This window comes from Apostichopus japonicus, chromosome 19, assembly GCF_037975245.1.
Source record: "Apostichopus japonicus isolate 1M-3 chromosome 19, ASM3797524v1, whole genome shotgun sequence".
NCBI lineage: Eukaryota > Metazoa > Echinodermata > Holothuroidea > Aspidochirotida > Stichopodidae > Apostichopus > Apostichopus japonicus.
In genome coordinates this window covers 29,570,255-29,598,195 of record NC_092579.1, presented here as the reverse complement: position 1 = coordinate 29,598,195, position 27,941 = coordinate 29,570,255, and the positions used below count along the sequence as shown (strand labels likewise).

Below are 27,941 nucleotides of genomic sequence, written 5' to 3'. Positions count from 1 at the left end.
GAACCAGAGACTTGGAGTTTGTATGTCTCTCTGCAGTCCAGAGCACTACCAACTGCGCCACTAGAACTGTTGAGAATTTATACTCGTTTTTAAAATTTAATCTTCGCAACATTAGGAGGCAAATAAATAGAAAACCAAATGCATCCTCTGGTGTTGTCTCATTTTTTTTTCAGTTTAATGACAATTTCATTGTACAAAGCAATAATAAATATGCAAAATTATACATCATAACAACTGCGCCACAGTAACTGATAATTGAGAAATGATAGGCTTTTCTAATATTTTAACTTCAAAATGAGGAAAAGAAATACCAAATCAATACATCCTCTGGGAGTTGAATTTTAGACAAAGGGTCTGTCTTACTTTCTAAGTACATAGCACTAACCACTGTAACTGTTTAGAAATAAGTATTATTTATTTGATTTGATTTATTTTGTTTCTTCACGTGCAAATATCCACTCGTCTTTGAGCTACACATAAACCTCCACCGCATACAAAATAACGAATTGACGTATAATTACAATAAAACAGACTCCCCAAATACAACAACCGAAACAACGAGCTCAATTACATCGACAATTACTGTGACAGCGTTGCCCATCATATCTTCAATACTTTCAAAAGACACTGTCCCTTAAAAACAAAACAGAAAACGAAAACTAAATAAGAATAGCCTTACATTTATGAAACTCTGACGTCGCCTACGTAGAACCTATATCATCTCCCGAGACCCAACTCTAAAAACCCAATTTAACCAACTCAAATAAAAATAAACAGACATATATTGGCGGATGAACAAAACCGCGTCCAAAACAACTGCGATTCAATCATTAATGATGAAAACCCGAAAAACTTTTGGAAAATTTAAAAAAAAAGCATTGAACCCATTACACCCCCAAACACAGGTAAAACAGACCAAGGCCTTAGAGATAACGTAGGTAACCTCATCACAAAAACTCAAGACCAAATAAAGCTAATTGAATCGTTCTTTAAAAGTATATTCAATATCTTCGATGGCCCCCATACGATATCAGCGGTAAACACGAAATAGACCGTACAATTATCAGTAATGAACCAGCTTTAACCCCAACCCCTTATATGAAAACATCCCTCTATTCAAAAAATAGATATAAAAAATTGGTATAGTGCCACTAAAAATGCATCCTCCACTGGTCTTGACAATATAAATGACCAAATGCTTAAAAACTCCCCTCCGATATTCATTAACTCTCATATTTTCCCACTATTTAACGAACTCCTTAGACTGTGTTATTTTCCAACCCCATGGAAATCCGCCAAAAAGATTTTAATACCGAAACTAAGTAAAAACTATCGACCAATTAGTCTCCTCCCAGCCTTAGGTAAGATTTTAGAAAGAATTATAGATGACCGCACCAGAAACCACCTTGAGCAAATTAATCACCTTTCCCCGTATCAATCGGGCTAACTCCGTGCACACAAATCTACAATAAACCAAACTTTCTGCTTATCTTTTTTTTTAACCTCTGAAGAAGATCCTGCTAGGTTCGAAACATCAGGCCAACTTACTTTTACACATTCTATTACACAGGCTCTCTAGTGGATAAGCAGTTTGCTAACTGTTTGATTTTATTTTCATTCTGCTATCTTTTAGGCAGAAGAAAGGTTTGAGAATCCTTTGTTCGTTTTAAGAGTTTTTCGGGTTTCCATTGTCCTTTTGAAGTTGCAAACTGACCAAAAAAGAGGCTCGTAGAGGGCGCTCGACGCACCTTGCCAGTCATATGTGATTTCAAAGCAGTCAAATCAAACCTTTCTCATTCATAAATGTTCTCCAGTTTTACGGTGTTGTTTCCTCGGAAGTTGTATGCTAAGCGATAGAAATGTTCAATGTTTTAATCGTAATTTTTTCTTCAAAAATGGAACGGAGGGTGATAAAATACTGCCTGATACTGTTGTTTTAAGTGGTTGTTGTATATTAATAGTTTTCAACCGCTCCGCGACATGAGCTATGCAGTTTCAGGAAACGTTGCCTTGACCATTACTTTAGCAACTAGGCAATCAAAAGAATTAAGATCTTTTAAGGACTCAAAAATGTAGAATTTATATTCCAAAATGTTTCAATACCCAGAGAGAACAGTCTTCCTATGCGAAATAAAAGACATACAGATGCTCTATGTATGAGCACATGGACATATTCTTTGATCAATTTGAGCAAGAAAAGCAGCTCTGCCACCCCTTTAATAATTAATGAGTTACATGACAGTTTTATTTTCACTATGAAACATTTTCACAAGTTACTGCCAAACCTAGAGTCATGTAGTATAAATCACTGAAAATAATGCTAATTTTGAGACCATTTCAAATATGAAGTTCAATAAAGGTGTACGTTTTGAGTTATCCTGTTTACAAGTACAGCATTTTGAACATCACCCTCCGTTCCATTTTGAAGACAAAATTAGCATTATTTCCCAACAGTTGCTGAGACGCAGTGGTTAGTCTTACTATATGTAACAACTGTGGATAAAATATAATAAAATGAGAACTGCTGCATGTCATTTGCACAATGCTGGATCTAACTGCGCCAAAGTTCAATACAGGGGAACTTGAAATGCAGCTATTGGTCAAGACAAATTGGTGGGGACACGGTATATCATGTCCCCATTACCGAAAAAGTTGATGGGGACGCGTCCCGCTGTCCCCACCAGGATCTGCGCCCATGGTTTGGAGGCTGTTCATCCTGGAACGCCATTTTTATGCTCACTGATATGATGTGATATCTGCTGTTTGCATAACAAATTCGAATAATTGAAATGAGACTGAAATAACTAACTTTGATCTAGTGGCGTAGGAAGGTACTTTTGAGTGGGGGGGGGGGCTGAAGACTGATGGCCGGCCTGTGGGAGGGGTCTAAGGGAGGGGCGTCCCCCTCCCCCTTTGGAATTTTTTGCATTTCCAGGTGGCCTCAGATGCAATTTGATGCAATATAGCACACTTCAACACCCACTCCATTTTGTTAACTTAATTTTGTATTATCACCTGGCTTTAGATGCAATTTGGTGCTCCAAATGAGATTTTTTTTTCTCATTTGGAAATGAAAAGGGGATTTTCTGACTTGCGAAGCGCGGAATGATATTTCCGCCCCTCCACATTTTTCACGGGGGGGGGGGGCTGGCGCCCCAGCCCCCGGTTCCTACGCCCTTGCTTTGATCTGTTTATTGTGCAATTCCCCACATTCTTTTCATTTCGAAAGACGCACAGTTTCAAGTTCAGTACACACTGAAGGTTTCGATTCTCTATCTGCCTACAGTTTAGGTAAGATCTTGGGATTTTCATCCCTAGATATCGCTGGATATTGCTAGAAATCCATACAGTACAGTGTTCTTGGTATTTCTTGGGCCTGATCTTGGGAAATTGCAAAATCGGGGAGTGGTCACACTCCATTTAGGTCAGTGCACGACCTCCAGACGTCACTAATACACAGACCGATCACTAGACTTGTTATCGATGAAGTGGTGTGTTGCCGGATTTTGTCAAGGTTTTGGTACTACGGGCGAAGGTTATTAATTAAGTTTTGTAACTCATCGGGAAGCAATAAGAGTGGTGGGGCGTAGGGGTTGGTGGGGTGTTTTCATGCAGATTGGAACAATCTCAAGAAGTGATAGGTGCGTCCGCCTGCCCCCCCCCCCCCATGCACTACATGATCTTCACAGGAGATGTGCTCAATTCTCCAATCACATGCATAATTTATTTTTAAATTCATTGTATGACTTACGGTACTAGGTTTAGGGTAACAATTAGCATTCAGGTCTGAGTATAACATTTTATCTCTGGATGGCAGTGTTGCATCGAAGGACATATGTCTGGTGCAGTTCGCATATAGATCCTGGTCTAATACCCAAATGCGGCATCATGTTCCCGACGACTCGGTCGAGTTCGAGATCAGCCACAGTGGGTTTCATAACACAATTGTTTATATATATATATATATAGATATTTATATATATATATATATATATATATATATATACAGTGGCGTAGGAAGGTACTTTTGAGGGGGGCTGAAGACTGATGGCCAGCCTGGGGGAGGGGTTTAAGGGGAGGGGGTGTCCCCCTCCCCTTTGGAAATTTTTTGTTTTTCCAGGTGGCCTCAGATGCAAGTTGGTGCAATATAGCACATTTCAACCCACCCACTCCATTTTGTATATAATTTTGCATTTTCACCTGGCCTTAGATGCAATTTGGTGCTCCAAATGAGATTTTTTTCTCATTTGGAAATGAAAAAGGGGTTTTCTGACTTACGAAGCGGGGGGGGGGGGGGTGGAATGATACTTCTGCCCCTCCACATTTTTCACTGGGGGGCTGGCGCCCCCCAGCCCCCCCGGTTCCTACGCCCTTGTATATATATATATATACATTAGTGAAAGAGGAAATAGGAAAACATCAAAATTGAGTTGTCGGTGTAAGAGGTGGGGTGAGGCGCACGCCCCTTTCGAAATCATCGATCCGTCACTGGCTACCCTATGTGTATAATAGGGATCAGCCCTGTAATGTCACTGTTCTTCTTTCTCTTTCCGGTTGCTTGCCGTTTTTTCTACTCCCTCATTTTCCTCTATTTCTTCCTTTTCTTTTCCCTTCCTTCCTCCCCTTCTTTCCTCTCTTTTTCCCCTCTTTTTCTTCTCTTTTTATTTCTCTCCTCTTATTTTTACCCGGGGGGCGCGCTCCCCCAATGCCCCCCCTGGATACGCGCCTGATCAAGGTGGTCAGAATTTGACCCTAAGTGACCTTTGACCTCTTCATAGAACGTTCAATTCTTGTACATTTCTGAGCATGAGGATAATCGCAGCTTTGATTTTGAAGCTATGTTGACAAGGATTTCAGGCTTTTGGCAGCTGATGACTCCAATTTACATTTGACCTCTTAACAGAACTGCTCAAAGTGTAATGCTCAGTGAGGGGGACCTACCACCTAATTATGACATTTTACCGATGCTACAGATGTTCACTAAACTCGACTACGAGGTTTTTGTATTTTGGCCGCTGATGACCTCAATTGACCTTTGACTCCGCTCAATAACTGGAGCAGCCAAAGAATTCAGTGCTGTTAATTTACATCCTAATTTTCCTGAAATTCATGCAAGATATGCTTGGTGAGTCATCCCGTTTACAAGTTGGAACATCACATATACATACCTTTACCTGCATACATACACGCCTAGATTCCCTTTTGCATTTTGGCTAGGAATCAATGAAACATTCCTGGCATAGGATACTTATAAATTCCTCTCTTCTGAATTTACAGACTCTTTATGCATTTGATTATCCTTTAGCATCATCACATTACCATCCTTAACGAAAAACCTTTCATAATTTCCATCTGTAAATCTGAGAAAATTTTCAACATGATACCCTTGAGAAGAGCACTTCTGAAAACATGCAAGAGAGGAAAAAAAAACCGGTATTTTTAGGTGCAGGGCAGAGATGGTCTTATGGTATTGCAGAAGTATTCAAGACTATGCATGAAATAAAGACAGATTTCCCCAGAAAAAAGTTCTGCCAAACTGTTCCTTAAAATTTGGAAAAGCAGTTTTCAAGTGTTTTAAGTACAGCTTTCATAACAGTATTCTCCATTTTATCTCTTGCTATTTCAAGGAAAAAAAAACTACATATCCTTAGTGCTTCAATATTTACACACATGGTCATACAAAAAAAATAGAAAAGCCCACATATATGTATATATATATAGTATATATATATACATATATCTTTCAAGAAGCTGCAACATCGGTGGCTAAAAAAGTTTGTGATCCTGAAAGTTCGAGACCTGCAGGACTATCTGGTAGCTGGATAGAATCACTTTCCAATTCTTCTTCAACTTTAGTCCTATTTCTAATCCCTTTCCATCAGCTTGTCTCTTTGGTTTGATGTAGCGTTCAGCACAGCGCCCAGAATTGGAACAAACTTTTCTGTCTTCTTCTGCCTTCAGGAGGTTATCGTCTGGTAAGACTTTCCTGATCTGGTCCGAGTTAGAAAGTACTTTACTCGGAGATGACATGGAGGCTTTCATGTTCATAATGAGACTAGAGAAGGGATCTGAATCGGCTACAGAAGGCTTGGGATTCCAATTTATTTTCTCTGTCTGATGTTTTGTCATCTTCCCAAGTAGCTTCCAAATTTAAGTCTTCTGGAGGTCTCTCGCAGAGCTGTTCCATGGTGGACACCATAGGTGGTTCTGTCAAGAAAAGAGTATGAAGGAAAATTACTAGATAGGAATACACAAGCCATGTAGACCAAAGTACTCTGCATAAAGTGTAGATCATGCATGTTACATTTGAAGACTCGAATGACTTGACAATAGCCAATAATTTTAAGGGCGAACACGGATTACCTTGGGTGATGGGAGGGGGTGGGGGAGTAACCTTTCCTGGTGGGAGGGGGTCAGAGCCACAGACAGAGACGTAAGAACATTTAATGATTTCCCTAACTTATGTAATGTCAGAAATGTCAAATACATTTATTTTTCTTTATAACCCATCTACTAGTAAAATGCCTAGTATTGTTGTATCAACTACAGTAGTTACAGAATATTATTATAAAATGTAAAAAAAAAATGTAAAAAAGGAATATATTACAACATGAAGGCCAAAAGTATTTGAGTTGCAATAGATTTACAATCTATATAACAATGGAAAGACATGAAGGAAAACTTCATAATAAAGATGACTTAAGGAACAAACCTCAGTTAATTTGTGGTGAACTGTTGAAAAACAGTGCTATCAGGCCAGGCTGGATTTTTTATGCCACTTTTAATTTTTGAGGGAACGACCCTTTAATTTGCCGAGGTTCATCGGTTTAGAGTGACAAGACTATTTAGTCTAATACTTTTACCATTTAGCTCAGTTCCTCAGATCCAACACAAAATCACAAAAAGAGTTTTACCTGTCTCAAATGACATGTTTACAGTGGTAGTACAAATTTGTCAACTTTTGGACAGATGGTGTTTAAGTTTCATTCAATGGGTGCAAGGGTGTTGTTGTTTTAATATCAAGTTAAAGGAACATGCTTTGGTTGAGTGAGTTATTAGAATTTATGTAAAGCAATGGGTTAACATTAACATTAAAGCAAGTACTAGAAGAGCTGATAACATCATCAAGTTAGCCTTTAAAGGAACATCTCAAATTAACCTTGTTCTGGTGGACTACGACATTATTGTGTCCAAAATTCAGCCTACATTTGTCATTTAGGTAGATACTGAGGAAGTGACGGAAATGAAGTCATGCTGTCGAGGAAGGAAACATTTCATTTACAATTTTATTAATTCTTATTCTCATTTCATTATCTGACAATAACACGGATGGAGAAATGTACTACATCTCAAACCTGCCCATAATCAGAAAGCAAAGCCAGAATTTTAAAGTTGAGGGCGGAGTGGAGGCAATAAGTAAGTGTTTACTATTTTGAATACATGTGCTGAAAGTTTCTCCATTTTGTTTATCATTATATTGATGATGATACTAGAGTTTCTGTAAATGGATAAGAAAAATGCCCAATATCTTTGCAATTGTGTAGCAAGTCAGTCAATTTCATAGCAAGATTCTCTCGGGTAAATGGAGCAACATAGGTCGGAGTGGGTTTAGTGGTACTTGATATGTGTTTTGGTGGGGTTACAGACAAAATCTAAGAGATGGGGAATCTAGGTCCCACCCCTGGCTGCATCCAAAACAGCGATATACTAAGTAACTGGGTGTTCATTTACAAATAAACTACAGGTCTTTAATTGAGATGGAGAACAACACACAAATAACTGTCCCTAAAATAATGTCCCTAAATATTCCACCAAGACCCGCCCCCCCCCCCCCGTGCCATCCTCCTCAACCAATTCTCTCCTAGTCTCTTTACGTGTAGGGTACGTTCCAGAAAGATCCAACCCGACGTTAATATTCTTACACCCTTTTCAAGATATTCCTCTAAATATATTAATATTTATATTTCTGGGATTATAGGAAAAAAAATTCTCTGCACAGAACAAAGCCTTATTTGTCAAAACATACGTGACACAATGCACATACAATTTAAGGGAACCCCCCCACCTCCCAAAGAAATAATGCACAGTTGCATATGGCAAAACTAAATGGCAGGTATAATATTGTTGCCAATACACTACTAACTGCACAGCTACTTTCATGATGGGTAAAAAGAGCAATTTGCTTTGCGTAAATACTTATTCGGTTCTAGGAAAAAGGGAACGAGCTTGTTATCCTTACAATATTCACCAAATGTACTTTACACTGAATCTGAGGACGAAGGAAATAAACTTGATGTATTTTTTAACGTTCCGAAAATTCCACTCTCCTCAACTCTGTTGTACTCCATCGCCTTCGGTAAGACTGAATATTACTAAGTGATATTTCATCATGGTTAGGGAAACTTCTTTCCGGGGGTGGGGTGGGGTTGGCGGTGACATAAAATTTAACAACTGCACTTATTTAATACAAAAACTTGGTATCAATTCCATATAAGGTAGGTAACATCTTCGCTTGCGAACTACCATAAATTGAACATTTTAACCAAATTTAAACGTCCCTGATTTATGCTTGACACCAGGGACGTAGCCAGGGGGGGAGCAGGGGGAGCGACCGCTCCCCCCCTTTCAGTGTCGATTTTTTTTTTTAACTGTCGTTCTTTTTGCATGGTATTTTGTCAGTGCTCTTTTGATCTTGAATACTCGTCAGCTCCGTTAACTCGATTGTAATCGTAGTAACATTCACGCCTACTGATTCAACTACTTACTTAGTTTGGCAGATGCAATTAGCTAAATTTAGCTTATAGCCAATTACAAGCCTACAGTTGGCCACTGCGTAATAAAATACATATTGCCTACCTAACCACACTCTATGGAATGTCACCAACTGTATGCACAACAACGTCGACAACGTTCGTTCAATGAGTCGTCCTAAGTTGTTGCACGAACAGCATGTTATGAAGCTAAACTTGTAAAAGAGCACTATGTTTGTCTTTCTGATATATTATGTAAAAGAACATGTAAAAGAATTTAAACAGGAAACAAAATCTGCTGATAATGATATCATATGATCAGGGCGTAACCAGTATGTAGCACGATAGTTTCATTCAACACTCTACCAGCCGAAAAAGACTATAGGATCCGATCTTGTCAGTTTTTAAACATGTAGTTAAGAACCCGTTTACGCAGATAACATTTCAGTTGAGAAAACACTTGAGAAATGTGCATCAGATGGCAATCGTCGGATAGCTCTCGCCTTCTCTTATTAGGCTAACTTAAACATTTACTAGCTATACAGTTGTATCAAAGACATATCTGGACTATCTTTGTATCTACAAGTATCAGAAGTTGAAAAGACTGAAATGAATGTAGCAAGATTATGGCTAAATTAGGTGACCTATTCTTCTGTCATCTAGGCTGTCATTCATATCGCGTGCCGTTTCATTCATTACTCTACCCGCCGAAAAAGACTAGGATACGAGTTTGTCAGTTTTTTAACATCTACTTAAGAACCCGTTTACGCAGATAAAATTTCAGTTGAGAACATTCCACAGTCAAATAAGCCTATCGTTGATTAACAGACTTTATATGTATAGAGCTGCAGCACTTTGTTGCCTGTTGTTGTCACGATCGGCGTTCCAAGTTCCAAAACAGGTTTCGATAAACATTTACTAGCTACAGTTGTATCAAAGACAATTACTGGCTATGGTTGTATGAAAGACATTTCTGGCCTATCTTTGTATCTACAAGTATCAGAAGTTGAAAAGTAAGACTACTAAGATGGGGGGGGGTGGGGGCGTTGATGGAGTGATGTGTATACGCAAATAAGATAATACAATAAGATTTATAAAGGGTACTAAATATCAGGCTGCATCAGTCCAATCGAATTTCTGCAAAGTGCCCTTTGACGTCGGTGCCCCCCCCCCCAGATTAAAAGTGCTTCCGCCGCCCTTGTGTACCTTGCTAATTTTAATACATTATGTATTATTGAATTACGTACTATTTTAACTCGTTTGTTTTTTGGGATTAAAAGTGATATTGAATGAGGTGTCTCAAGTTAGCAAGAGGCCAGGGAACCAGAATGAACATTCGGGAAGGGCCGTTTCCGGCCATCTGGGGGGTTTGTAAAACCAAAAATTTTCTTGTACGCTCCGCGCCAACCGATGGTGGCGCTCCGCTCAGATAGTCGTGCCTACAACTTTGAAAATCCAAATCAATTGCAAAAAGTGCTCCCCCCCTTTCAAATTCCTGGCTACGTCGCTGCTTGACACTCCTGCTAAATGAGCTCGGGTTTATTTAGCAGCGAAGTAAACCTTTGTACGCATGACAGACTCATTGGTTAGTTTGAAATTCATTCAAACTTTCTTTGCAAATGACCATATCTGTGACCCACTCGCAAACAATAGTCTTACAACCCATTGTCTCCAGCATACTGCTACCAATTCTTTCATACAATGCGAGCATCATATCCATCTTGTACTCTCAACGTACCAAACCCAAATGGAAAGAACTTTAAAATGTACCTGGCTCTTCCTCCTTCTGTACCTTTTTATGAAATTGAACGACCCTTTGACCTAGCATCTTGATCTCGGCTACCAGTCTCTTCACGGAATCCTCTGATTTTTCAACGCCTAAGCAGAAAGATGGATTAATAATCAATCACGCAAAGATGGATTAATAATCAATCACGCAAATATGGATTAGTAATCAATCACGCAAAGATACATTAATAATCATCATTGCTTACAGATTTCTCTTTTGTTATACAACCCACAGGTGATATGAATTCCACCCCACCAATATGGGGAATATTTTCACTTTCATTAAATGACATGTTAACTTCTTCCCCATAAGGTCTGTTCATATCAATGTCTCTTATGCTATTGTCGCGTTACAAGAGCAGACGTCACTTACTCTCTTCGTTGGGATCTGGGTAGGAGTTGAAATTTAACCCCCAATGAATGAGCTGGAGCTTGCAAATTAAACACCAAATGTTTCATCACCTACAGCAGTGGGTAGTTTCACTCAGCATTCTATTAAACACGAAATGTAGTGTAAGCAAAGAAACTTGGAATTTTCAACAGGTTACATGATGTTGCATGTTAGTCGCAAAGTTACCTTGCATCTAATGATATTAAACACCAACAATATTTAATAGGACAGCTCTTGAACAAAGCAATTAAACTTACATTAAACTAATGAAACTATACTCAAATTGACAGTTGAATGATCCATTAATTAATAGTTTTGTCATCTCACCTTCATTCTGTCATGGATTGCTTCATTAGTCATCTTAACTCTTTGCATACCTTGAAGGTAGCCATCTTTATCAATCATATCTTTCCTGTCGAGAAAAACAGAAACAAATGAAACTTGCCTAATTAACTCCCTTGTTATGGGATCTTAGCATCTATTACGATTAAAACATAAGACAAGATGGCAATCCATGGCATCTCGTCTCTTCTATGATGAAGTGAATCTACAATGAACTTTGACCTTGACCCTTAACAACTGCATAAGTTCTAATTTAAAATTTTCCCATTATAGTCTACACATTTTGTGGTTTAATGACTTTTTCCAACATACTGACAAGCAGAAAATGGCTACAGTGTCTGGGTATTTGACCTTCCACCTATGACATTTATACCAATCACCCAAGATCAAATTTACAGTACATGGTCAGGCACCTACCCACCAAGTATGAACCTGATCAGACTTACAGTCTAGGAGAAGTTCACAACACACTCTTTTGCACAATTTAACTCAATTGACCCGTTAACTAACCACAGCTAAACAGCTAAATCTGTCTTGTTTTAAACTTTGTCTCTTCATTCTCTACTTATAATGTGGTTTAATGCCTTTGTCCAACAAGTTGGCATGCAGAAAATGGCTAAAAACCAATTTTTAGATTTCTTGACCTTCGACCGCTTGAACGTCAGCAATCACGCAGGCATGAGTTAACATGGTCAGGCACCCACCCACCAAGCTTGAACTTGACAGGACTTCGGGTCTAGGAGGAGTTTGCTACATACTTAATTTTGCTCACTCACAAACACACGCCAAGCCATCCACCCACCCGCCCACCCACGCACACTCACTCATTCACATTTCTGATGTGGGGTGAAGTACAATATCTCATCTCCCTATACATTACATGAAGGGAGATGAGATCAAAACAAACTCAACACAAAGTCACAACAGTTCTGCTTTACAGCAAGAAATAGATAGTGGTTTACTTTAAAATGCACTGTGCAGTTTTCAGTACAGTCAACTGTTTAAATTTAAAAATCATATTATTACAAGCAACTTTAATATTTTAGCCGCACCCCCCCCCCCCATTCCACTCGACCCAACCCAAATCGACTTCTATTTACCTTCCCAATCCTTTACATCTTGAGATAGTTCAAAATGTCGTTACCAAGACACATCGTTATGTTTCAACCAGTTACATTTATGGTAAATAAACATTCAGTTTGGGATTATCTAATAACTTGTCTCAATAAAGTACATTGCATTTACTTTTCCAGTCAGTTTCTTATTTTTGAATTGTTTTACAAAAGAATAAAACATAACAAATATGTTGCCAGCTGAAAAAACCTTGCTTCAAATATGATATGTTTAGAGAGTGAAACTTACTTATGACTGGTTAAAATGTCCCTGTAACTATCGCTACCACTGGACTCCAATGTCTAGCGATGAGCCGCGCTTGTACTCGGACTGAGCCGTATCTCCTAAATTTTTTATAGCGACCTTTTGTGGGGAGAATAAACTGCAGCGGAAGATGAAAGAAAAGAGAACCAACAATGTAGACAGACAGAGGGTGAAAGAAGAACAAACGAAATGCACTCAATAGACGTAAGAATATGTACATCAGGAAGCAGGTCGATGGCAAAATACCTCTTGCAGTAATGAGCTTAAAAATCATCCATCACAACAACTGCGGTATGCCCTTTAACCCTTTCAATGCCTTAGGTGCCCTCTCCATCATCCTACAACTTTATCATCTAGGTCTTGGCTCTAAGACTGTCCAAAACTCCAGCGAAATTTGGGCCGAGAGCCAGTAAATATTGAGCAGTTGCAGGAAATGTTAAGGTTTTGATGTACAGTTTTCAATGCTCGTTATTGGTCCAATTTCTGTTGACAACGGGATGACCTCGAAAAATAATCCTTGAATCTGCATCAAAGAGGTACAAACAATGAACGTAAGTAGTTGTGATGAGATTACAAATATCATTACCTATTCTAGCTAATAGATCATTCTCTCTCAGCATCCAACAATAGCCGTTTACATTTAAAACTGTCACAACCCACAGTCAGATGTATCTGGATAATTAAAGGTAAAAAAAATGTGCGAAATTTGCATCTGTCGAAAATTTGGACAATTTTTTCCACCATCTTGATCATGGAATTCCAGTACCATGACATCTTCGCAATTCCAAACCGTCAGATTCCCATGATACCTGTATCTTCAATACTGTCAATGTATTTCGTCATAGTTTAGTCGGTTTAGTATGGGCTGACACATGTTTTGGTGCTGTTTGAAATGCTCTTAAAAATTAAGGTAAGCATGGTAGATAATGACAAAGTCGGAAGTATTCCTATAACTACCGCCAAGGTGGCAGCCAGCACCTGGAATGGCTCCATTTGATTTGTTGTCCTCACAGTTGTTGGTTTCAGTCAGAAGCTTGGCAGTAATTTCAACAAGGTACACAGTGATCTTGTCAGGGATAGTTGAGTTGTAGGGCAATTTGGTAAGACTGCTGGAAGCTGCAGGTGAACTCCTGTAAGAAAACGCTAGGTATATTTAAACTTCACCTAGTTTGCTCAGTGAAAAAGATTTTTTTTCAAACAGTGAATGACATTATTTGCTTAATCAAAGTTGTAGGCCTAGTCAGAAACAGCCGCCATTGACTGTGAAATCATGCCTGCTTTCCGTAAATTCTTCTCAAAGACACCTTAATTACTTTGTGTGTTATTCGTGTACATAGAAGCATCGATACAAATAACAGATATGATTATATGAACTCATACTTCAACAGTTATGGTAATATTGGTCATAAATTCTGGTGTGATATCATCACAATATTCACAAATCATAAACTATTGCTCTTACTTCCTCATGTTCCAACGCAAGCGTTTTAACTAAATGCAAGTAAATCTGTCATGTTTACGAATCTTTGAATATATGTCACACGATCGGGTAAACGCTCTCACAAGCACGCGAACATGTGACACTGGACTCGACTTACTTGACGGACGAATGTAAACGTCCATCACCCGATTCCCGTATTAGATGCAGTAACTACTGTGTAAACTCCATAAAGTAGATCAACAGTAAAAAGAAGGTGTTAGAACATCTTGTGTGTTCTGATTCGCTTCATCAGGTATTGTGAAACTGTTATCAGTGCTCTCACAACAGGGTCACACAAGTATCACAACTAAAGGGTGTGGAGACGAATGAGGTGTAACAGAAGTGTCCATCACCACCATTTAGACACTAGTGTACAGTCAGTACATACAGCTGCGGCCAATACCCACAGCACAGTGTACAAACGATACAGTGATGGACATCTCAGGTCCAGCTAAAGATAACAAGGTATCACTTTCATTACTGTCTGCACTTTGTAGCGACAAGCAGAAAACTTCACTTGCAAGCAGCGGAAAGTTAACTTATTCAGAGTGTGGCACGTGGTTTGGGGGGAGTCTTCAATGCCTTTTAGTGGAGAATTTGTTAACTATGAGAACATTTTTTCAAGTTCAACTCAAGGGACCTCCTTAAAATTGTCATTTTTATCAGGTCCTCCGCGACCAGAAGCTGAAGCATCCAACCCTCAGCAAAATGGAAAATATGCAGGCAATAATAACTTATGTAACCTCAATGACAAATCCGTATTCTTTTCCTTCAATTTTAGTGCTTGCACATTGCTAGATATACTGGAGTCCTAACAATGGTTCAGTGTGACAGAACTGCATTAAATCGAAAATGTCCCCCTCCGTGTTAGTTAGGCTATATCGCCCAAAGAGTTGTGTAAAGAGTTAAGTTCACTTAGGGCAACATGCATATTTGTCACTAGTTAATAAGTTAATTAAGTTCTTTGGTATGTATATTTTGCAAAGGGAATTATGATAAATAACACAAATTCTGGATTCCAACAATGGTCCACTTTGACATAATTACAATACATTGCCAATGTCGCCCTTTGTATTGTTTTATGTCGCTCTATGTCGCCTAAGTATTTATCGCTCCAGGTCTGTATATGACTAATAATTAATTATTAAGTTAATTAAATTCCTTGGTATTTGTATGCCAAGCGATTATTATAAATACCACCCATACTGGAGTCCTAACAATGGTCCAGTGTGACGAATTTACATGAAATCACCAAGTGTTGTTTTATGCACATAGATGTCACCCTAATTCGTGTTTTAAAAAGAGTTAAGTGCTCATAGGGCAACAGTATATGTGATTCTCTGTGATGGTTCTGAAGCATCCTTCATTCCAAAAGGCATAACTTTGTTAATGCAAGTCCATTAGGAGTATTAAATAAATGCTGAAATTTCTTTTCAGTAAATGGGATCTCCCAATCCTTTCAACTGATCAAACTTAGTGACACGCTTAAATACCAATTTTATCAATACAATCATGGACTCTAGGAATTGGATACGTGTTACCGCATTTAATTTACAATAATCTGTACAAATCGAGACCATCAGGTTTTTGCACCAGAAGACATGGTGATGACCAATTACATTGACTATAATGTTCTATAATATCCATTAGCCAGCATGTACTAAATTTCTTTATTTCATGAACCTCGATTTGAAATGGATTCATTATGCATGGATGTTGCTTAATGGGTGCTGTATTACCTACCTCAACATCATGTGAAATAACATTAGCTCTTGAAGGAGTATCTGAGAATAAGGATGGATATATTTTCTATTAGTTCAGTCATTTTGACCCTGTTGTTCTGGTGTCAAATGATTAATTTTACTTATGAAATTTGATAACACCATCAGAATTTTGTAACTTAGGTGTTACATAGTGGTGACTAATATTTTTAGGTCATATTTTACCTCATTTTTACACTTACATCATTTCATTCAGACTGCTTACAACTTAATAAATTAGTAATATCTTCTTGAGTACATTTTGGGGACACTAATGTCAGTCATAGTGTCCCGTGCTGAAATTTTCCATTTCTTGTGCACTTAAAGTCTGTCGTTCATGATACGTATGTGATATGTATGTGATGTATGTGACACAACTGTATTTGTTTTCTTCTATTTGGGGTGAAGACTATGTAATAAACTGTATAAGCACTGACCTTCTTGTCTAATGACATAAGGACCATAATAATAATAATAACTGTATTTTGTATAGTGCAGGTATCCAGAGCACAAGGCAATGTTCAAATGCACTCCCATATAAAGGGTCTAACTGTGATATTTCTCAGAAAGGATAGTTTTTAACTGTTTTTTGAGATCCGTCTTACTGGATGGAGAAATAGGTGCCTCTTGTTTGGCTATGAGATTGTTCCACAGTCGTGGGGCCATCACGGAGAAAGCTCGCCCGCCAAAGTTAGTTGAATGAAATGATGGCTCCGCAAGCAAATATTTATTTTGGGACCTCAGCGATCTTGGTGGAATGTAACGATGGACTAATTCTGCTAAGTACAATGGAGCTTCCCCGTTGAGTGCCATAAAGGTGAGATACAAAATTTTAAAATCTATTCTTGCACGTACAGGTAACCAGTGAAGTTCACAAAGTACAGGTGTTATATGGGCTCGCTTGGGAGTTTTCGCGACAAGGCGAGCAGCATTGTTTTGAAGCATTTGTAATTTATTCATCAACTCATTGGTGATCCCATACAGAAGGCTATTGCCATAATCGAGGCGAGATATTACAAGTGCCTGCGTGATCGATAGTGTCGCACTTTTGCTGAGCTGCCTTCGGGCTAAGGCAATATTTCTGAGATGAAAATAGCTACACTGATTTTAATCATATGATACCGTACCACTGGTCTTACTGTTCCGTAAGTTTTTCTTTATGGAATAAATTGGTTTCAGGTTTCATGCCCTTGTTCATGACCGGATGTTGGTCATGCAATAAGTGCTGGTCCTACTGTTATATGCTGTCTGCCAGAGGGGATGTGGTGTGGTGGGATAGGGTTGGGTGGGGGCTACAGGCCATTCAGAAGTATGCCTGTTTGGCGACCCTGGTGGAGGCCGACTGAGATGGATTATGCTCGATTAAAATCAGTGTAGAAATTTTTGAACATTATAGATTTCTTCCAAGTTTGCCTTGCATGCTAAAATGTTATCACTTTGTGGCTTGCCTGTGGTCGAAATTCCATTTTGTAGCTATTTTTAACAAAGGGTGAGGGGTGAGGGGGAAGGACAGTTTCCGCTGGGTGGAGTCATGTGAAACGTACATTAACATTCTGCAAACAGTCCATCAAGTTCAACAGGGTGAGGTTGGGGATGAGGATTACTATCGTCTGTCGAAAGATTATTTACATTCAACCGGTGGAAGAAGTAGACAACTGCTAGGTGTGTACACTCCTTTCCAAGAAACTACATTTTTTTTTCCTTGCATTTTTTACCTTGCATTTAGAGCTAATTATAGTCTAAATATGACCCAGAATGCACAGTTTGACATATATTTTTGTTTTCTTGTGGAGCATCTTCTGACCCCTGCATGGGACTCGGTTTAAACAACCCCAGGACCGCCCCTCGTTTACAAACCCTTGATATGGCTCTGGCCCTTCATAAAGGCTCAATGCCTATCTAAATCAGTTCGGGTGGGGGGTGTAGAATTACCCCTCGTTTACAAATCCTTGATATGGCTCTGGCCCTTCATAAAGGCTCAATGCCTATCTAAATCAGTTGGGGTGGGGGGTGTAGAATTACCCCCTACAACCTTTTAACTTCTGTGTATGCCACTGGTATGCTTCGCCAGTCTATACATACATCCACAATTAAATTCAGTGTAAAACAACCACACATTTTTCTCCACTCTATTAAATATATGTTTCGTTGTGTACATTTAACACATTTTATGTACGAGAGGCGGAGCCTATGCAGCATATTCGTGCAACATGGTTTATCGATCGCAAGTGTGCTGATAGTTTTTTAGTGCAGTGCGGTATATTTAGTGCGTTCAACATCATTTACATATAGTACAGTATCGCATATGCATAACTACAAACAGAAAGTGTCTCGAATCAATATATTGTTTGAATGATAACGGCCTTAACGATCAAACGGCGGCGTTCCATCTGCCGTGGTCAAAACGAGAAAGAAGATATATATTATACCTATACAAGCTTAGTCGCTAAAGTACATGCATGCTTTGCTGGATTCTAGACTCCGATATATATTGTACGTTATATTTGTACATTATCATTTATTCGTGATGCACAAAGTCGTGGCAATTATAGGCATTTCATTGAACCCCCCCCGAATGTCTGCCGGGATCCCTAGTGTCATTAGTTCTGACATTTTGCGCCAACAGAACATGTCGATTAGTTTAAGAGAGTCAGACACATTTTTTTCTTCTTTATGGACATTTATGGCTTTAGGCTTATTGCAGTTTGGACGAAGTAGCCTATGGGGTGCATGAAGGTGGCCCAGATCTAGGAACTGCATGGGGCACCTGAAAACCTTGCTACACCCCTAAATGCCTAATAATAAGCACAATGTACATGCATAACTGAGGGAGGGATAAAAAACATGTTTACAATCAAGCTGTATCATTCATTTTGCCAATATTACGCCGGCTATTCAAAAATTGTAACAGGAGGCAAAAAAGAGAAGAAATTAGACGTGTAGAACTATATGCTTCCAGGATACTTACAACCATTCAGTTTGTTATCGATGTGTTTTACGATATTTTACGCATCTTAAGTTTTAACCTCCCTGGGAGGTTCAATGGAACATAGTAAAATAGTATCAACTTTAATGGTATCGTGCTTTGTCGCTAGGCTTGAAATAATCGTGTTCACATACCAGTCCTTCTGTACTTTTCTAAACCTCTTTGATATAGGTACCAGCCCCCCACCCCCCACTCAGCTCGTCTAGTCATTTGGTAATTATATGCATATTAATATATATATCTTCAGCAGCCAGAACTTACTTGTTCACTGAGATAAAGAACAGACAGCGCTCTCCCTTTGATATGGATTTGCTCTTATAATGTAGTGAAAGACGACAGTGTTGAAATTTTGGCCAATTATCGTTTAGAGAAACAATGTCTACAACAGTGGTGTTCGCAAGGGGAGGGGGTGATGGGGGAGATTTCAATCTTCAGTCAAGTCCTGAGGTGATTATTTACATTCAGTCGGTGGAAGTATTAGACCACTGCTAGTCTGGTGTACACACTCCTTTTCAACAGCACAAGGTATCCAGCACCATTGCCCCCCCCCCCTCACCTTATCACCCAAAGAAAGTTGCAGAGACAATCATCACGTCATAATTAGACTTGCTCAAGTCTCCAGTCTTGCATGTTAAGGAAAATTGAAACCAAACTGTGGTATCTCCAAAGTATGGAGTAACGTTAGTTAGCAGTGCCGGGAAGTTGTTCATGACAGTTATTTGTATCACATAGACCATTGATTATGGTTGGATCTACTCTTCATATCTGTGAGAGGTGGGGATGGGGATGGGAGGGGGATAGGAGGGGGGTTGGTTATTGTTATTACAGGTATGGCTATCACATTAACTGTTTACAACATTTACAACGTGGGGAGAAGTAGCCAGATTATGCAGGTACAGTTGTTACGGTATCGGAAGAAATGTCGCCTCAAATGCGACAAAAGCTACATGACTTACCCGTTAGTACCACCTACAGTAGGAAGAAAGCTGGATCACCCCCTGTACCGTCACTGTCATTGGGTTGGTAGGAGGCCATATGTCCTATCGAGATATAAAATATCAAGTTTAATGCGAATCAAAACAGCTTTTGCATCATGATAATGTTAAAATTGCCACTGAAATCCCACAAAGACAATCGCCGTTGACTAGTTAATTAGCGCGACTGTATCATCAAACATTTGAATGTAGTGAAGGTATAACAACAGAGGTTAACTACCTTATTTGTACATGGGGGATGGGGGAGAGGGGGAAGAGGTTGAGCAGTTATGTCGTCCAGGGAAGGGGATCCCCTCCCCCCTTTGAGAATTTTGTTAAACTGGAGGGTGCTTTAGATGCAAGATGGAAGATAACTCATGTAGGAGAAAAGGAACAGGATACATTCCAGTATAAATGCCTGAAGAAAATACTTAAAATAAGATACATACAGACCATCAGTTATGAAGAGATGGAGACAGTGACCAAATTGAGCAGGATAAGTAATGAAATCAGGAGGAGAAGATGGAACTGACTAGGCCATGTGCTGCAAAAAGACAGGGTAGACAGCAATTACATAGCCCTGGGATGGACCCCAGAAGGTTCAAGAGCAAGAGGAAGGCCTAAAACAAAATGGCGGAGGACAGTAGAGAACTGAGAGAGGAGGAGAGCAGGCTGGAATAGTTGGAATAAAGCCAGGACAGAAGGAAGAAGTGGAGGTAAGACATCTCTGCCTTGGGTGCCTCTTGGTACAGAGAGCGTTAAGCTTCAGCTAAGCTTTAGATGCAAGATCTATATTTTACAACTTTTCAAACGATGTTAAAGAATTTTCAACTGTTGTACCGCACATAAGTAATATACTGTATATGTATATTTATGCACGATATTGTGAACAATGATACCTTTGTAAAGTTCTGTCTGTCGCCTGTGGTTTCCATTGGATTTATATTCCCAGCAATCACTCTCTCATTAACCGGCATTGGCACCGAGTAAAGATATATTAACCATGCATATGCATGTTTCTTACAACACTGCCGTATATATGAGAAATACTATTAATCACTGTATCTGGTCATTAATCTTTTAGATAAGTTCTTCATCAAGTGCGTACAACATGTTCATTGTTTTCTATAACTGATAAGTAGTTCAGACAGGTATGACTTTCAGATACATATACTGTGTCTGATTAAATCGACACAATATAAAAGCTTTGGTATTGACGTAGTGTACTGGTGTTACTGGAATGTGCGTAATTAATTTTCAGTGCCAAATCTCTGCCAATCTGTGCGAAATATGCAGAATGTGGTCCAGGTGCCCTCTTTGGATCAGATCCTGACATGTAGATCCAGCATCATTGGCGCCACCTATCTCTATCAATTGTTTTTTGGGGGGGGGGACCATTCATGAATATCATGTTTTATGCAACTCAAAGCTTTCTACACTGAAGTGAGTTGACACAAACTGCTGCCCTGCACTGTACCTTGTAATGCACAAAATAGTGGAAGGAACAAGTATTTTGTGCGCACTGTTAAGCTTCACTGGATGGATATAGATGTATGATGTATTTTGCCGTGGACTTGTCGGCACGGTAACGTAGACGTCAATCCAGATATGAACATGAAATTACTGACATCAATCCCTAAATGGTTGCAAATTAGAAAGAAATGAACTTACACCTTTGAGACACCATATTTTGAGACACGTTATAATCACAGCCAAACTAGTCGTCATTGAACAAAGCTCCTGCAAAGACTGCCGGGCAGACAAATCTGTGTGAATGATAAATAGCATTTGGTCAGAATATCAAAAAGTAACGCTCAAGGAAAAAATAAACAACTAATTATAGATAGTTTTTTTTCCATCATGGAATATCCTTGAGCAATTACCTCATATAGGGGGCAGGGTGCATATGGTACAGCTGTATTTTGGTTGTTAATCACACCTCTCAGTATTTTGGGGAGTCGCTAAAGGCTGAAAGACTCATATCTGTTGATGGGAACTAATCAATTGTGAAAAACCTTCATTCTGGAGAACAAAGCCTGCTAGCTCCGTCGGAGCAGCAACAGACCTGAGATCAGCGGATTGTGGATTCGAATCCCGAAACACTGTTTCCATTGCTCCATTCCTACCCAGGCAAGAATTGGAGACCTGCGGGACCTGAGCACCACCTGTGCATAAATTGCTGCAACAAATTGTTGGGGATCGCCGGAATGCGTGGTTCCCATGTTCAGCGGAGTAATAGCGCTTTGAGCCCTTTGGTGGAAAGGCGCTATATTGATATGAATACATGAACAATTATTGATCGTTCCATAATATAATATATCATGATAATAATATCTTGTTTCTTATATACCACAGCGCCTTATCACCGAAGTATCAAAGCGCTTCACAGATATTACCAGATCATTGACAACTTGTCGATCCTGCACTATGTGCGCTGCCCAATCTGATCGATCCAGACATACGTCACCGGAGCGTGTCCCCCGGGGGACATCCCATAGGGTGCAGCCACAAGCCAGCGCACATCTTTCTGCCAATTATCACAAGTTGCCTCACCCAATTAGCACCCGGGTGGAGAGAGGCAATCGAGAAGCCGTGCTTTGTCTGACAGCACTACACTACGGAGCAGCCCTTGGCGGGTGTCGAACCCACTATCTACTAATCACAAGTCCATAGCTCTACCGACTGAGCTAATCCGCCTTTTCCATACAACAAAGATCAATACAGCTTCTACGAATGCCACTGCTAGCTCAATTTTCCACAAAATTTGCAAATATATACTTTCACTGCAGCATCTGATGAGACAATGATCAAAAATGCCACATGGGTTCATTTGCGTGGTTCCGATTTCTTTCTTCACCTCCGTCAAAATCAGATACAAGTAACAGGTTGACAATTAAGTTCTGAAGCATATAATAAAAAATGCAGGCGTCTGGCTATACTACTGCTCGGCTGCATTCCTCTTCACAGTTTTGACTGCGTTCGCCAGCTTCTGTCGCATCATGGCTCTTACAGCCGATGGTGTTGTTTTTGGGAACGCGCCTGTCACACGTTCTGGAAAAAGAATGAAGACTCTAGATGAGGCTGAGTATGTTATAATAGTAATAATAAAGTAATCCAACTTTTAATGCAACTATTACAAGTGAGCAGGTCTGTACATGCACCTCCGCTGCTCCTTTAACAAGAACTTGAATGATGGGGACAACTTAGCACAAGCGGAACTTGAACCCACAACATACTGCCATACAATCTGCTCTACCATCTGAGCTATGTTTTGTACTCTTGGCCTGATGGAGACATTAACTTCCAAGCCCCGCACAGTCACTCATGAATAATAATGAGGTATGATATCATCCTGACATGGCTACCTGCGCAGATTTCCAATGAGCTGCAATGATGTCATCAAAGCAAGCTGAAAGTGAATTGGACATACGGTCCTATAAGGATATTTGCATAGGGAGGATTTTCTTCAAAGCCCCGCCCACTCATGAATAATATTGAGATCGGCACCAAGATCAATAGGGACTATCTACTCACTATGAGTAATCTGACATTGCGTCTTCAACTGTTCGTGTTCACGAAATTATAAGGTTTTGGCTTGAGCCCCGCACACTCATGAAAATCGGCTCTGAAAACAATAGGGACCATCTACTTCACTATGGGTATCTGTCACCCAAATATGAGAACAATCTGTCACATTGCATCTTCCACTCATCGTGTTCACCAAAAAAAAAAGGCTTTGGTTCTGAGCCCTGTCCATTCATGAATAGCAACGTCATCCGCACTACAAACAAACAATAGGAAGCATCTGCTCACTATGGGTGATCTACTACCAAAGTATGAGACCAATCTCAAGTTGCGTCTTCCACTTATCTCATTCACGAGAGAACGTCACACAGACAGACACACACACACTTGCGTGAATACGTAACTACCTTCTTGTCTTCGGCAAGGGATAAAAAAGACCACTTGGAGGAGAGCGAAATCAGTGGCGGTGATTTACGACACCGAGACCCCATCTTTTATAGGTGTTCCACAAGAATGAGAAGCCTACATCTTTGTCAACCACGTGATAACAATCAGCTGTGGAAGATGATATGAACACTTACCAATGATCTCATTGACAACTTGTGGGTCCAATCTTCTCCTTGCCGGACTCACTGATTCCAGTCAAAGTATGTCTCGCCATGTATCCGGTGCTATACAGGCCAGTTAGCATGTCCTTTACCATTTTTGCGGGTACTTGGTGATTGCACCTTTTGATCAATGTGGCCATCCCTGCCTCATGGGCAGTCGCGGTATTCGGTGGGTTCTGTTGAAAAATCAAAAATATTTTGCCATTATCAGTTCGACCAATCGAGACTGTTTTCACCATGTAACAAGAAAGCCGCTGACTTCGTGATTCTTTGCCTTTGGGTTGTTTCCCACAGGCATATGTTGATGACATACCTCAACAGTAGGCATATGGTTTGGTATGTTTGGCTTTAGGCATCATTTTTCAATCTTGCCTCCCAAAGAGCGGCACCCAACGCCTTGTCTCCACTCGTTGGGCACTGGATTGTCCTCCCTACAGCATTGCTTACGGTATGTGAAGCACAAGCACAATGGCCCCACAAGTGATAACGGGGTATGATGAGGTCGAGCATGGCTACTTACCCCACTCTTCAATGATGTCACTAGAGCAAGTTGGAAGAGGATCGAGCATACGGTTCTGAAGATGGTGACATTCAAACCATTTGCTAATTATTGAATATTAATGAGATCTGCTTGGAAAAATTATAGGCACCCTCCACTCACCGAAGATGTTCCATCACTAATGTGAAAAGCAATGGGGTGAAAAGTGATCCCTTTATTTTGAACCCTGAACGCTGCGGAAGGTATGTAGATTTGACAGTATACTATACCTCCTTCATGTTTTATATTGTTATTGGATCTCACCCCCCCCCCCATCCCCTGGAGTGGAATGAGATGCAAACAGTTCATTTTGAACTTATTAGTTTACACGTCAGTAGAGCCGCATACCTCAATGTAGTAATGTGTAGTTTGGATATTTTCCAAATTGGCCTGCCTTGGTAAGTTTCTACTGGCCTCCCTTAGGGTAGCATACGCCCATTAAAAGCCCCATTGACTTACACACTAAATCACAAAAGTAATGTGGTCTCTAAGCATAGATAGAAGTTTTCACTAGCTAAACGCTACCCATCACCGGATAGCTGACAAGTTGGCCTTTCATGACACTATCAATTTTCCGTACCGTGAAAATTTTTTGCTATCCGAGCTGGAAGTTTTCGTCACTTGTAAACAAACCTCTTCACTCAGTGGTAAACAAATTTCCTACGCTGCTCCTGGGAGGCCTAAAGGGGTCTAAAATTGCCTCAATTTACCCAATTTTCTCACCACATGTACATCCATTCATGCTCTTCAACATGCAAGCCACAAAAAAATAGATTATGATTGATAACAGGTCACAAAAGATGTTCTCCTGCTGCTTTTTGGCACTCTTCCTGAAGGAGAACAATCGAGCGGATGGATATAGACTCTAATAGGAGTATGCCACCTTAAGTGAGAGATGTATTTTGTTTTCACCTAGTCTAAATCAGTCTGAAGGGATGCCAATTAAGTAGTGACAATGGTGGGTTATAATACAATCTAGTGTTTTGGGATATTTCACAAAGATTGACTGCTATTTCTTTACTCTTACAGAGTCTTGGAGGAAAATAGTTAGCTGGGTTAAATTGCAAGGGGATCATTTATTGTATTTTGTTTATTCATGTTTCGTTTTATTTTGTTTTGTTTAGGGGCTGCTCTGCTCTGCTCGTTTCTGTTCCTTTCCTTTCCATTAATGCTTGAGGAATATATTGCAGCTAAACTACTTGGACGGTTTTCTGTTGTCATTTGCTTGACTCGTTTCACCCAAAGTCGCCCCTCCATGCCCCCAAATATCGCTTTACAACAAACCTCAACAATCTGGTTGATGGAGCCTTCATCTGTGGATGGTTTCCTCAGCTCCTGCATCTGTGCCAACATATCTGAAATATCAATCATGTAAATAAATTATTCAGACTCTGTTATACAATATGAACGTTTCCTTCATAATGGTGTGGTGCAAAGAGAAGTGATGGCGCTACGGGAGTTTGGTGACATGGGGGGAAGGGGCATTTCGGTATTGCCCCACCCCCGGTCCCTAACCCCAGTTTGGAGAGGCACTGAGAAACAAGAGCCAAGGGCTACGCGATTCCTTGCCTTCAGGAGTTGAAAATGGACTCGAACTTACTGGTCAGTATTCTAATCATCCTCCTCAGGTTTTTGTTCTCCGCTCACAGTTGCTTCTTTTCCTCTTTCATTTCCCGAGCTCCTTCTCCAGTTTCTGTATGGTGTTATCCTGAAAAATGGTATGCATTTGATTCTTACATTTATAACCAAAACAGACTTTTGAGTTTCTGAACCATGATGTCTCTATAATCATTATTTTTATCATGAAGAAACACATTTCTAGCTGGGTGTATAGAAATACAGCATCACTACATGCAATCTTGGAGAAATATAGGATCCAGAAAACACAGGATCATTATAATAAGACTGACAAAGGAAGGAATACATGATCCTGAAATACACGAACCTTGAGAATCACACGTGATTCAGGATCCTACGAATAAACATAAACACAGGAAATATTTTATTATAGACATACAGGATCACAAAATGTGATCATGTGGGCTTTCATTTAGATTCTGAGAAACTACATAGGTTGCTGATATATTACCTTTTAAGGTAAACCTTCCCCTCCCCAGCCCCCACCCCATCGTTCCAATCCTCTTCCTTCTTTTAAACCTTGCCCTCCTTTTATCTACTAAAGATAAAAGCGATGACTTTTTCAATGTATAGAAAAGAGGAAATCTGAGGTCCAGGAAATGAACTCAGAATTAATGGAATTTAATAAGTGTTTTCCAAATGGAATTAAACTTAAACAGTTTTAAGCAATACATTTAAATAATCTCCTTGCAAAATCATTCTTTAATGAATAAGGTTGCTAACCTGTTAAGATGATCCCATTGACACAGCCAAAAGTTGTCCTTGTGGTGGTACTGGTAGCCTAGGCTATGATATCATGATCCATGTTATATGCATTATATTCAGGATCCCAAAATATTGCTTCCCAGCAAAGATATGGATGATAAAAACGGTCAAATTACCCAGGGCTACTTGGGCTAGGTTAGTTTGCATATTATATGGCTTGTGATATTGTATATGCAATAGGTAAACGTAATTCAATTCGCTTACAAGTTACAGCAAAGCCTTACTTTAAGTTTAGCTGAGACTAGCTGAGGTCAGGACTATACATGTTTCAGTAGGATGGTGACTTCGAAGTTCGCCCACTTAAGACTTAAAACACCCCAAAACTAAATCTTCTGGTATAAATCATTTGAAAATATACTTCATATGGTGGGAGAATTTTGTTATAGTACGATACACGGCCAAACTTTCTTTCCTGCAAACTGTTTTCACGTTGTTTTCCAAGAAGATTCTTCGTGATTGTGGAACTGGTATTTCTTGCTAGAGTATTGCGAATTTCGGCCACGCAACCTACAGTGTGGCGCTGGTAAAAATTGGTGGCGCTGTTGCTCTTTCAGTAATTATAACAGACTTCATAGATCTTCGTCATTTTATTGACAAATATGTAAGTAATTTCTTGCACACGGGTCATTTTGGAGAGAAAATAACTGTAGCTTCGTACTTTTTGGTGAAATTTGGCTCTTCCTGTAGGTTTTCATGGTGAAAATCGTGTATTTCTTAGGGTGGCCGAACTTCGCAGTATGGCGAACTTCGCAATACTGACTATACTACTACTACTAGGCTACTAGGCCTAGGCCCTAAGCTTATTTACCATACCTACTGTTTGGGAGATTATTCTTTCCGTGACTCGGAGTTGAGTAAATTGCATATAAAAAGAATCGGTATGCGAGATCCCATTGTATTGGATGATGTAATAAAGGATGGACTTGTGGTCGAACGTATTGTAAACGTGTTAAGACCTTCTTTCATCACGTATCGTAGCTAGTTAGTAATAGTAGTTGTAGCTAAGGTCAGTTGATCAC

At 39.7% G+C, this 27,941-nt stretch overlaps 1 protein-coding gene across 16 annotated transcripts; it reads right to left on the bottom strand.

Moving 5' to 3' along the window:
- Positions 1-146: 146 nt before the first annotated feature.
- Positions 147-27,941, bottom strand: LOC139960093 (uncharacterized). Of its 16 annotated transcripts, none has more exons than XR_011790322.1 (13): positions 27,736-27,941; positions 26,089-26,227; positions 25,804-25,874; positions 23,955-24,157; positions 22,245-22,899; positions 21,520-21,614; positions 19,831-19,914; positions 15,872-15,912; positions 13,606-13,778; positions 12,634-12,766; positions 11,257-11,341; positions 10,521-10,628; positions 147-6,207 (listed from the first exon to the last, which is right to left on the bottom strand). XR_011790322.1 is itself a non-coding variant. In XM_071958181.1 (13 exons), the coding sequence occupies exons 1-4, from the start codon at positions 27,785-27,787 to the stop codon at positions 22,782-22,784; spliced, it is 393 nt and encodes a 130-aa protein (XP_071814282.1). In that variant the 5' UTR covers positions 27,788-27,935; the 3' UTR covers positions 147-6,207; positions 10,521-10,628; positions 11,257-11,341; positions 12,634-12,766; positions 13,235-13,320; positions 13,606-13,778; positions 15,872-15,912; positions 19,831-19,914; positions 21,520-21,614; positions 22,245-22,781. The 16 variants fall into 16 exon arrangements, 12 of the variants coding, with proteins under 12 accessions (XP_071814282.1, XP_071814283.1, XP_071814288.1 ...); XM_071958181.1 differs by lacking the exon at positions 26,089-26,227 and adding an exon at positions 13,235-13,320 and having other exon boundaries at positions 22,245-22,902; positions 24,009-24,157; positions 27,736-27,935; XM_071958182.1 differs by lacking the exon at positions 26,089-26,227 and adding an exon at positions 12,895-13,171 and having other exon boundaries at positions 13,627-13,778; positions 22,245-22,902; positions 24,009-24,157; positions 27,736-27,935.